Genomic DNA, 13,151 nt, shown 5'->3' on the forward strand with positions numbered 1-13,151 from the left:
TGTCCCCTCAGGTCTCCACGCTGAAGGAGCAGCTGCAGCAGGAACTCCGAAGGCGCCAGCCTCACTTCTCCCACTCCTCCATCCTGTCTGGAAACTGAGACACAGACCCTGCACCCCTGTACACACTGAAACGTTCCTTCCATGCAACCCTCACAGGAGAACTGATCCCATCAGCTCTAATGACACTGAAATAGGATTTTAACTACTGGCCATAAGTGTTGAACAGGTAACAGCCCCCTGAACACTGGTGGCAAGAGGAGGCTTACTCTCACCCAGGCCTCTCTGGGTAAATAGTCTCAAACTGATTTCCCATTAATATGTTCTTATTGATATTTTAAAGTTTGGCTTTTATGTAGAATCTCAAATGCTGTTTCTGGCGTGGTAACCCAGTACATTTATTTTTAAATCTATAATGAGGCTGATTTTAATAACTGGTTGCATAGTATACATCTTTGTGTACGGTGGGTTGGGGACATTCTGATTGGTGGAGGAGACGGGACACGCACAGGTCATTTCCTTTGCAAGTCATTCCTTAACACTATTTTTGAATTGCCTTTTTAAAAATCACTTTTAGTTTAGTCTTTTTTTTTATAAACAATTTTTGGTACAACATTGTATTGTACATTTAGACTGTGACAATTAATTTTATATAAAATAGCACTTTATCAGTAATAGACAACCGAAATTACCACTAATATTTTCTGTGATTTTTATTATTCAACAGTGTTAATGTCTGTGGTGCTACAAACAGGAAGTGATGCAGTTTCTTGCCATGTAAAATGGCATCATATATTATGATCAAATTACATTGCTGAAGGATATGCAAGTTCCTATCCTCAATAATAATCATTGCAACTGTACCAATTTATATAATCTTAGAAATGTGTTTGATATCGCTGTTCATTATTATTTGCTTCACGTCACAACACTAAATCGCAAAGCAAGGACACAAAGATGTTTATAATAACTGTCAGTGTCATGACTATTTGAAGGTAGCAGTTATTTTTGGTACTGTATTTTAATAAACTTAATTATATTATCACATTTTTCAACTAAAACTAAATGGCATCAGAAACCTACAAACACACCTTACCTTAAGAAATGTATGTTAAACCATACCAGCACTTTGTAAAGGAGGACGTAGAAAACAAATCTATAATTCCTTCACAATGATTTAAGAAATACTGGTTTTGTGGGTGGCTTGAGAGTACTGTGAAGTAAGGTTTTTGGTTTGTTAGACATCCAGAAAAATATTAAATCAATAAAGAAATAAATACAAAAAATAAGACGCTGCTTAAGCCAGCTTGGTTCCCCACTCTTACCTCATGATTACATCACGATTACATCACTAAAACTCACAGAACGTTGGCTCCTGAACATTCCAATATGTCAAGGTAACAAACCAACTGTTTACCTGAGCGATCTGAAGACTGTTTTACTGTTTGGAAGTGTGTCTTACATTTTTTCACTAGATATATTACAGGTTTCTTGCGTGTAACAATAAATAGAAAAAACTGCTGTCAAAAAAGCGTATGTTTTTTGTGTACTTGTAGGTCCTAATATCAGACCTAGACTAGTGTGCAAGTTGTTTGTGATGACTAGATTATCACTTGATAATCCCAATACTTACTGCAGGACATCTCTGAAGAATCACAGAAGACCCAAACAAAACTGTAAACTGTCTAACCGATCACACACACCCACACGTTGGTGAAACAATTTGACATGAGGGAGACACACCCTTTTTTTGGCAGTTCAAGTGCAGTTTTTTTGTTTTTATTAACTTTCTATTAAAAAAACAAAACACCAGAAAACAAAAAAAACAAGTAAATAGTACTATGGTACTGTGTATGCAAAATGCAAAAACCAAACCCCAATGTGTATTGTACAGAGGCTAGATCACTCACCAGTCCTGTCTATCTGTGGAACAGAACACAACAAGAGTATAAGATGCAGGAAACACACAGTACGGGACAATGTGATACAGTACAGGAGAGCACTGCTCACAAAAGTGTATATATACGTATATAAGTATAAAGCACAGCACCATTTCAGCAAAATGCATCACTATGAGAAGAATACAGTACATTGTAGTGTTCTTAGGATAAGGGGGTCTTGTAAGATGGATCTGACAAAGTATGTGTACCAAGCCTGAGGTAACATTTTACATTACAGTCCACTCTGAGCATAAAAGAACTGACATCTCATGAGATCCGGTAACTACCTGTGGTAATCCTGGTAAAGCTGTAAACAGGACTGTGCACAGGTGTAATCTGGTAAAGCCCCAGTCCATGCAGCTCACAATATTCCTGTACATTGAATACTGAAGAGCACCAATAACCCAGCACCAGGGTGTGGAACAGAGGCAGCAGTGTAGGGAAGTACAGTACCTTCAACAAGCAACCTCTTCATGAGAGACAACACACGGTACAGTACAGTCCTGCTACACTGGAAATAAAGCAGCGAAAAAAATACATTGCCAAGCATGCTTTCAGCTTTTTGATGCATATTTTACCTTACGAGCACAGAGAAACCATCTGTTGTAAATAGGGAGAGATTCTCTGGCTCAGCTGTTCCCTTAAAGAGAAACATCAATTCACTGAATTACAGAAGTAAAAAAAAAAAAGGAAAATAACACCACCTTAAAGGGGAGGTGGTTTTAACCACATTTTTTTAAAATAAAAACTAAATCTTTGGTAAATGAATTCTCAGTTCCTTGAAGGTATTTTTTTGTAATAAAATAGTTCACAAAGCAACAGAACAACAAAAAGTCCCACCAAAAAAAAAACAAAACTATAAACAGAAACATTAAAAACAAAATTAAAAACTGCTTTAGTACCAACTGAGAGATGCACTCTCAGCTCAAGAAGTTATCAAAAAGTTATAATACAAAACTAAAAAAAAAATTATGTGCATGTGAAAAATACTACTTTTATGTACCATTATTTTAGCACCATTGAAGTCATACCGTTATTTAATATATATATATATTTTTTTTTATAAAAGCGGTTTCCCCAATACTGACAGAATGTGTTTTTTGGCAAGCATGGTGGAAGAGAGGCTAGGGGCGGAGTTCCTATGTGATGGGAGGGGCTGTGGGTGGAGTTACAGGTGGCTGAGGGTTTGGGTTTCATAGGTGTGGGAGGAGTTGACGGGTTAGGGCGTGGTCTTGGTAAAGTGGGCGGAGGTTGATGTTCTGGTCTAGCAGCCCCCGCAGCTTTTAGCACAAGAGGTCCCCATGGTCCCGCACAGGCCGGTGTGAGCCATCACTCCACACTTAGAGTACTGATCACGACACAGGTCAGCTGAGAGAGGGACAGGTTCCATTAGAATACAAGCCTTTCAATTATTACAGTCCAGCCGCTGTACTGTCTTCACTTTTCTAGCTAGGCTATACTTTCTATATATATACTTTCTGCATATATGTTTTTACCTCTTCACAAAAACTGTTGTTTTTCTATTTTTATTAAAAATGGTGAATGAAGGGGATATGTTTTAAATAAGGTCTGAACCAATTCCGCCCAAAGCCTAGACTGGACAGATCTCTTTAGTAATATTGTTCAATTATAATTAAAAGTATATAACAAAGGATATTTTTTTTTAACCAGTGAATAAAAAAAAAACAAATAATGTTTTAAAAAATCGAAAAAGATACAAGAGATGGAAATTATTCAAGCACATCTTACTATCAACACTTAAACTGAAATTAAATAGAAATAAATAAATAAAAAGTCTGGATGACTTCGTTGATGGTCCAATATACTTTTTTAAAAAAAAGTAATCCCCTTCCTTAAAATGCATCTCATTCCCCTGATCTTCAATGAAAATTGTGTTCAATATATTTCAGAACAGTATTTACCTCGGAGCAGCTCATCGTGAGCGCAGACCGTGCGCACACACACCTCCTTGTTCACCACGTAGACTCTTCGCAGGCTGCAGAGAGACACAGAGAGCGGGTAAATTGAGAGCTTCTCTTTCCAGCGCAGTCAATCTAAGAGTCAATGGCAGGGCTGCAGAATAGCTGCACATCAGCTGTTGTCGAGCCGACAGTAATTGTTCTCGGCTATTTCTTGCAAAACTCAAAGTGAAATAGAATCAAGCCTAGCCTGTAACTTCCAGATGTATAATTATTTGGTTCCGGATGGTTTGGAGTCTGTGCCCTGAAGATTTTGGACATCCTGCTACTAATGGTGAGGGATTGCTTGGATCCTTGAGGAATGCTTACCTGTAGAAGCAGAGACTCTTGAGGCACTGTTGGCAGGGCTTGTGGACAGAGTACAGTCGAGTGCAAGGGTACTGCTCCTCCCTACAATCTGAAAAGAAGAACACCACCCCACACTTGAAACAGCACGCTCCCAAAAGTACTTTCTATTCATACTAGATACCTATTGGATTTGCACACAGTATTAGAAGCTTGTTGTTTATTTATTTTTTGCCGCAAAGTTCTCATGAATTTATTATATGTATAAATAAATAAATAGGTTTAATTAAACCATAGATAATAAGGCTGTTATGATATTGAGGGGTTCTGATGAATAGATAAACCACAAATGGCTTTTAGGTGGCTAAGTTCTTGCATTCATAAGGAATGGATTATTACAGCACCACATCTGTACAGGAAGTGCTCCAGTTTCCAGAATTGACTTGGACCCAGCATGTCTCACTGTGCAGGCCAAGCAAGGGGGTATTCTAGTAGTTTTACATTAATATGGCATTAATAAATTCGATTAATGAGCGTGGGGAATGGAACCCAGACTGACAGACACAGCTCCCATAAAAACACTGGCTGAGCCGCTGCAGTTAGGAAGCAACGAGACACAAAAATATTTCCTAAACAGATTATAATATACGGTCTATAGAAGATGGGAATTTTGCCTACAAGTGAAAGCCAAAAATGAAATATTTACTACGGGACTTATTTCAGCTTTGTGAATAGGAGCGTCATCTTTAAACATTATCATCTTTTAACATCTCGCAATGCTAAACAGTTTTAAAGAAGTCACTTGCATAAAAGTAATGCAAAGTAGGAAAAATGACCTTACAATGAATGAAATTGCACATGTGATCCTACACAGGATTCGATAAGAGATGGAAAAAATGTGACTGTGGCAATAAACACATTTCTGTAATATATGGTAGTTCAATTAAAGTTGACACAGGTAAATATTTATTTCCCATCTTACAGATCATGGTCCTTTACAGTTTTTCATTTGTCTTGGCGTGGAAAACGTACGGTTTTAATTGTAATGCTTTAAAGTTTGCAGCAGTATGATATGAAGAAAGGCATTAGCCATTGAGAAAGACTTCTACTACATAGTCTACCATTGAGTGGTTTTATAGGTATGGATGACTGGTCAGTACAGAAAGTCTTATTCATGCTTCAGGATGGACATTGCAGGAGTCCTGTGTTTAAAACCAGATTACATTCAGCTCAGCCCCCAAGGGATACAGCGCTTTCTCCACGCATTTTTATTTTTACAGCCCTCTTGAACTTTGCTGACCCTAGCCCATTGATCTTGCGGGCTCTTTCCTGTCCTCCATCCATGTTTACAGTGCTAGATTTTGCACGGTTGTTTGGCAACTTCCAGGCCTGTAACTGGTTTGCGGTGTTTCAGTTGGGATATTTATTGCTAGTTGTGCCCCAATCAGACCTCTTGCTTCCTAAATATCTTGGGAACCCTGGTAAGATAAATCACCCTAGTTACCATCATTTTTTCAGGTCAAAATGTTTTGAAGCACCAATTAACTGGAGTGTCCCAATATATCTGGAGCCACTGTGTAACAGTCCCAGATTTTTTAACATCCTTTTGAGCTTGGTATAAAAAACACTTTGTGATGCTCAGCTTTTAACAGTGTATGTACCCTTTATAATGGAGCTCCCCCTGGTTCTCTGGCCTGGTTAGCATTACAAGCATACAGGCTGATGGTGATGGATGGGAGCCGAACACTACGAGAACTGCGGTTGGAACAATTGTTGCTGGGCGGCTTCCAGCTGGTTTTCCTCACAATTAGCCGGCATCTGTTTCTGGTCACTGGAGTCGGGGGAGGGTTGGGTTCTCACTGAAGGGGTCTTTTGTTTGGTATTTATAGAGCTACAAGCCGCAGCAATGATTAAAGACACAGAGCACGGCACAAGTATTTTTATACATATTCAAACACATAAATATCAGCGCATGTTAAATTTTATCACTAAAACACCCTTTGGAACATAAAATCTCTTTTCAAACTTTATATCCCCTTGAACCGCTGCTTACTAAGTTAAACAACCCAATCGAAACCACATGTGACACGACCAGAAATTATAAAACTGGTCAAATAAAATAGTGTGATTCTAGCATAATTTGTAACCTTACTAGGCTGTGTGGTTCAGTGGTTAAAGAAAAGGGCTTGTAATCAGGAGGTCCCCGGTTCAAATCCCACCTCAGCCACTGACTCATTGTGTGACCCTGAGCAAGTCACTTAACCTCCTTGTGCTCCGTCTTTCGGGTGAGACGTAATTGTAAGTGACTCTGCAGCTGATGCATAGTTCACACACCCTAGTCTCTGTAACTCGCTTTGAATAAAGGCGTCTGCTAAATAAACAAATAATAATAATACTACATTAAATAAACCATGCCTTTACATTTACACTGCAGTGGAGCATGCTGATACCAACCCCAGCAGGGATGGAAATAAGACTCCTATTGCATAGCAGTTTCACCCATTCCATGTTTTCATACAAGCTTGATTGGCCACAGTGTATAGGTGACAAGCTCAGGCGTGTCTTATCAAACTCATAGTAAAACCAGCAATGGATGAAACTGCTATGCAAGGAGAACCTGCGTCTTACCCAGGGGTCCTGGCTCAGTCGGTTCTGTCTCAGGCAGGTCATCTGAAACACAGACACGAGGACAGGAGGGTCAAAGCACATATACAGCTGTCACACTTACTCTTTACATAGTGGTAGGTGTGGGCCAACCTGGGGTCAATTATAATTTTAATTTCAGCAGAACTGTTTGCTGAAATTTTAATTACAATTATTCTGCAGTAATTCCAATTCCAATTTCAATGACACTAAACTACACATAACCAATGCAATAATCACAGGTACTTAATACAGAAGCATACTATAGAACTATTTCAGACACATCAGGTCACTAAAAGTGGCTGAAAATACAAGAATAATGATCGAATAACAAATAAATGCATAATTGAGCTGTAATTGATCAATTATATGGTACAATTCCAATTACGCAGGTGTGCCAAGGTTCCTCTACAATTCCAATTACATTGCAATTAATTACAAATTGCATAATTACATGGCTTTTCCAATTGGGTCAAGCATTCCGAGTATTCTATTTGAAACATTTCATTTCCTAAAAGTTAAACTTCAAGATGACACATGTTTAAACAAAGACTAACAAACGTTCGTAACTCCAAAGTGTAAGAATGTTACACTAGAACTGAGCTGAACCAAGTAGAACTTCTCAAAATTCCTGGAAAAGCTACACTGAAGTGGAAGCCGGGCTGGACTGGTGACCCCCAGCTCTGCTGTAGAGAGGCTGGGCTGTGCTTACCCACGATGGGGAAGGTGTGCTGCTGCTCCTGGGGGGTCAGCTGGCTCTGCTGTGTCTCCAGTTCTGTTTGGCTTTGCTCTGTGGGGCGATTAGATCGGAGAGGGGAGTAAGGCTGTACTGTTTTCACAGTTACTGAAACTGTACCCATTGCCAAAGCCTTCTAATTCAAGCGGTTCTCAAATACAAAGGCTTCTTAGTATGAGGACATATCCTAGCATTGAGTGTTTTCTAGTTACAGGTGATCTAACTAACAGAGAGCAAGTATAACAGGCAGGCAGACAAACAGATAGATAGATAGATGGAAGGAAGGACTGCCAGACAGGTATGACAGAAAAACGAGAAACCAGAAACAGAAACTGTTACTATCGAGACACAATGAATATTCAGAATATATATAAAAAAATATTTAGACCTACCTGAATAGTCATACTCTTCCGCTAAAAAAAAACAAAAAACAATGAAATTCACACAACTGTTACTTCATCATTGTTTGTGGCACAATTATCAAGTGACAGATGAAAGGATAAGATGGGCATAGGCATGGAGACTGAACTGCTCCCTCACTCCCTAAGAGAAAGGGTGCTCTCTCCAGTCCAGGGCAGGCTCGAGGCATGCAGATTGAACTGCTCCCTCACCCCCTAAGAGAAAGGGTGCTCCCTCCAGTCCAGGGCAGGCTCGAGGCATGGAGACTGAACTGCTCCCTCACCCCCTAAGAGAAAGGGTGCTCTCTCCAGTCCAGGGCAGGCTTGAGGCATGGAGACTGAACTGCTCCCTCACCCCCTAAGAGAAAGGGTGCTCCCTCTAGTTCCTGTTTTCAGTGCTAAGACATTACTAAAAAAATAAAGCTTGCTAAAAAGGTGCCAAACTGTAAACTTTTACAAAAATACGTACACAAGCCTGGAACCCTAATTCATTTGATCTAGGTCTCTGTATTGGTTAGCTGATACAGTATACATACCCAGTGGAATATACGGTCCATACTGCGATGGGCTTGGGTAGAAGTCTTCTTCACCCACATCGTACTGCTGGGCTAGGAGCAGGGCTGAGACAGAGAGAGAGAGTCAGGTATTACCAACACCAAACAAGGACTTGATTCAATGAAGCTGAAAGAATTCTTAAAACCAGTCTGCAAAGATAATGTACATTAATTTATTTATAAAGTGTAGTAGACTCTGGATATCGACTTGATGCAGCCATCAGAAATCTTTGTATCTGATGGAAATGACTTCACATTGAGCTACACTGTATAGTTTATTCACTGCAGTCAGTCAAGTGCAAATCAATCATGGCCTGCTGAATCAGGAGGATGCATTAGTTAGACTGTTCCATCTGGTCAAGTGAAATTCCCGCCTCCACTTTATTGAAATCTAACTCCCTATTGAGATGTATCTCAGGGAGCCCTGTGGAAGTAGCAAACAGGCAATGGCAGTGTTAAACAACGCTCAGACAAGAGCAATCAACACATGGGTGGCAGAAGGCTGTTTCATCTACACTGGGGGCCAAAGGGGCAAATGATTCACAGCCTTTAACAGCTTCAGAATCACAAGACGCAATCCGACAAGGATGTGTCGACTTGACCCTTGACTGGCCCAATAGCTTACACACTCAGCTCCCGTGAACTGCACATCTCTGCTATTACCTGCAGCAGTGAGAGGTTATAGACATCACCTGCAAGGTCTGCTGTAACGCAGGGAAGCTAAAAAAATATAAGCAACGGGACCTACTTGTTATAGAGATAACCTTTTACAACAAATATCTATGAAGCTTATAATTTATAGACCTAATTTACACCAAACTATATGCGAATCCACAAGGGAGTACTAGACCTGTGAATAACCCTCTACTTGGGTGAAGTCCTCTATTCTAAAACCACAGGAATGGCTGACTGCTGCACACTGTTTTAGTTCAATATTGTCCACTCTGTCAAGGGTTCTGGTATGGAGGCCTGGCTGTCTGTACTCACCTGGCAAAGAGAGCAGGAAGAGGCAGGTGGTTCTCATGGCGACTGCAGGGGGGGCGGGGTCTCTGGAGGTAGGTAGAATAGCTTCAGTCACTGTGGACAAAAACAGAGACAGTATTACTAAAGACCTTGAACTGTAAAAGCAAAGGTACCAGTATACCACTGATTATACTGTCGGGAAGGAAGTTATAAAATGGGAATTAAACAAAAACATGATATTGGACGAGGAGGATACTGGTTCCCTGTCCATCTTTCCTCCCTAACCTGCAGGAGCACCAGAGTCAATGCTCTGTGGGATCCACAGCGAAGACCGACATCTGAAACCAGGTAGTGAAACCTGCGCTACCCTGACTGATTGACCCTGCACAAAATAGTTTCAAATAGTTTCATCAAATAGCAGAATATATGGACTCCATTTGTCCAGCCAGGTATAACTCTGACATCAAGAAGCTGTGCTGAGTAATGCGCAGTTTCATTTAGTTACCTTATTGTTGTCTAGGAATCTATAGCCAACATAGGACCGGTTTACTTTTTATTCAAACCCAGGGCAGGCTGCCAACCCACCCTGGCAGCAGCCTCCACCTGCCCCCAGCCTCCAGAGGCAACCCCCCTGGTCTCTACTCCAGGAAGACAGGCTGACACAAACAGCCAAGCACCGTTGGCAGCTTGACAGCAAGAATGTAATGTGTCTGACATCCACTACAATCCCTGTGTCTTGCTCCTTTGTTTTTCTTCGTTAAAAGTTTAAAGCAGACAGTCAGGGGCTGCATTCCAAGACAGGACCCCCACCCCTTCTTTCTCACACAGCCCACCAGCTGCCAGAGCCTCTCTGTTTACATTACTGCACTTTCCATAAGTGCCATCAAAGGGCCGCCAAGGCAGACCTGTTGATTTTGGAACTCTATCCCAGGTTCTCTCTCTGAAAGTGGGGAGAAGGAGAGGACTGAACGGCCCCAGGAGTCTACAACCCTAGAGGCCTGAATAAGGGGGAAGGGGGGGCCAAGCAACTCAAACAAAGCACCTCTCAAGATATAGCCCAGTCTTCCATACTGAAATATGAGGTCTTGCATAAAAATGTCAGTGCAGTTTCACGAGATAGGAGAGAGAGGCGCAGGACTGAACGGCAGGGCGTGTTCAGGTCAGGAATGATGCCCTAGTGTCACGACATGGTAGGTATCACGATATGCAGGTCACAATGCAATACATGTGATGGTCCACAATGACTACTTGGATGATGCATAATAAGATCAAATGATCATTTAATGTTAAACAGAAAATGTATGTATCCATAGCAACTATAGAACACACTTATTCTTCAATCGAGAACCACTTGATGAACGGCTGAACTGCTGTGCTTTCGGTCTTGAATCACGGTCTAACGATACATATCTTTAGTACGATATGATATATCATGCAGAGATTCATCGATATGCAATGAATTGCTCCACCCCTGGGATTGACGTGCGCTCTCTTACTTGTAGAGCTGTGAAGGGAAGCTCTTGCAGTGCCTCCTAGCTGCAGCAGGCTCTACTGCAATCAGTATCTCATTTTCATGAGCCCTGATATTTTAAACAAACCCTCTATACATAATTATTAAACATACAGTTAAAAACAAAGCTAGAATCAAAATGTTGGAATGTCTCCTACCATCTTTTTTGAAAAAAGAAAGTGGGGATTGGTATGCAACAGGACATTACATTGCTAGAGCCGCTGTGCACAAGGCATGTGACAAATAGGAGTTAAAATATTACTAAAATGTAGGAGTATGGAGTAGGAGTACTTGTGCTGCAAGGCCTTCAGAGGTGAAGGCTAGTGCATTAATCCACTGCATACAGATATTTTTGTAATCTGACATTCAGGCTGAAGAAAATACGTTTAAAATGATTTGTGCATAAATGCGCGATTTATGGACTAGCGATTAATCTGTGCAGCAGCAGGACCTCGTAAGAATTTCCAGGAAAATAAAAAAAAAAACCTGCAGTGGTCATTATAATGGTGGTCGCGCTGTGTGGTCATACAACTGAACTGATCCCTATTGTTTTAAACAAAGTGGCAGTAGAGTTTTAAACAAATATGTTGCTTATTAAACTAAATGGTTATTTTTTGTTTTGTTTAATGTAGAGCAGACATTCTTGCTGCGGATGAGTGGTGCGCCGGTTTATAGTAAACCATATGTTTTTACAACACACATCTGGGAGTAATTATCTCCTTTTTTCAAAGAACTCTCCGTGTATCCAGTACCTCTCCTCCCCTCCCCCACCGACTTGCACAGTCTGGACTTCTTGAGAACAAAGAATGTGAAGGGAGCCGCTAACTCACGCAGTAACTTTCTCGGAGTTGAAGAAACCTGCCCGGACACTTCATTCCGTAGCGCTGGCTGGCTGGCCCGCACGCCGTATGTCTGCATTTGTTTTTGTTGTCCGCTTGTTTACATAAACACGCATACCTAAACTGCTCGTCATTTTCTAAAACATTTTTACGAGAAAATCTAAAATTACAAATATCCTACCACAAATTGAAAACCGTTACAAACTTTCAACATTAGTAACAGTAGCAAATCATTTTGATGAGATGGTCGTTTTTTTTAAGCTTAAAATAAAATATCTTTATGCAATATATATGACCATATATACAATAAATGAGTGCTATAGTAACAGCTGTACAAGATACACTATATACGATATTTCCAGTAAGCTAATTATTGTATTAATTAAATAGTAAACAATTATTTAAAAATAAAAACTAGATCAGTTATGACATTTTAGTTTATTGATTTAGTAATGGAAATAACACACATTTTATTTTGTATTTTTCATACAGAAAAAATAACTTAGTACGTTATAATGTAAAAGTACTTACCTTAAGTGGTGAGTTAAGGTTTATTTAAAATGTATGTAATAAACTTTAGATTATACAGTATAACAGCCCCGTTTGAGACCAAAAAAAAAGTACTTTATTGTACTTTATTTAGTGTAGTTTAAAACGTCACCCCCAAATTAATCAAAAGTAAACACACGACTTACTTTGATACATTTTTAAATTGCAATTATATAAACTACAGCTCTTTGTTGACATATCAGCGAAATTAGTTGCAACTTCCTTGCAGCTTTTCTTATAAATAACTGCACCAGAATTCTAATAGACTTTACTTGAGAACAGCGCACATTTCTTGCAAAGCATCAAACACATTTCCGCGGAGCACTAAATGGTTCACGATTTCAGGGAAACCTGTTTTTTACTTTATTAACTTTGACTTCTCACGAACATACCGGGCATGCAAACCAGAAACTTTGGAGAATACTAATTCAGCTCGAGTTGGCTGCTCTAATAAACACCTGGATAGGAATTATAACACTGCACCCCGTTTTTAATTAATTACTATCCCGTGCGTATAATTATATATACATACACACATACATACATACATACATATATACATACACACACACACAGACGTTTTTATTTATGCTTTTTTTCCCCCTTGTCTTACCAGTCGCTGCTAACTAGTTTGATCTTCACTGCTCTGCTTCGGGTGTCCTCAAATCTCAGTCTGACTCCGCCGAATTTCAGCACAGGACTTGTGCAGCTGAAAACCACCTCCCCCAAAAAACACGCTCCTCTGGGTCCTAGTGCCG

The 13,151-nt window shown here is 40.1% G+C and overlaps 2 protein-coding genes across 11 annotated transcripts in view; one reads left to right on the top strand and one right to left on the bottom strand.

Annotated features, from left to right (window-relative positions):
• Positions 1–1,528, top strand: part of LOC117432308 (rootletin-like) — a 35,411-nt gene extending 33,883 nt beyond the window's left edge. For all 10 annotated transcript variants that reach the window (XM_059002169.1, XM_059002161.1, XM_059002165.1 and 7 more), the window contains one exon: positions 12–1,528. In XM_059002169.1, coding sequence (XP_058858152.1) covers positions 12–98 — 87 coding nt within the window. In that variant the 3' untranslated portion in view covers positions 99–1,528. The remainder of the gene's footprint in view (positions 1–11) is intronic.
• On the bottom strand, positions 540–13,136 carry LOC131701836 (microfibrillar-associated protein 2-like). Its single transcript, XM_059002176.1, has 9 exons — positions 13,007–13,136; positions 9,520–9,609; positions 8,515–8,598; positions 7,973–7,993; positions 7,557–7,634; positions 6,830–6,871; positions 4,226–4,313; positions 3,860–3,933; positions 540–3,305 (listed from the first exon to the last, which is right to left on the bottom strand). The coding sequence occupies exons 2-9, from the start codon at positions 9,554–9,556 to the stop codon at positions 3,202–3,204; spliced, it is 528 nt and encodes a 175-aa protein (XP_058858159.1). The 5' UTR covers positions 9,557–9,609; positions 13,007–13,136; the 3' UTR covers positions 540–3,201.
• Between the last annotated feature and the right edge of the window lie 15 nt (positions 13,137–13,151).

This window comes from Acipenser ruthenus, chromosome 27, assembly GCF_902713425.1.
Source record: "Acipenser ruthenus chromosome 27, fAciRut3.2 maternal haplotype, whole genome shotgun sequence".
In the NCBI taxonomy this organism is placed as follows: Eukaryota; Metazoa; Chordata; class Actinopteri; order Acipenseriformes; family Acipenseridae; genus Acipenser; species Acipenser ruthenus.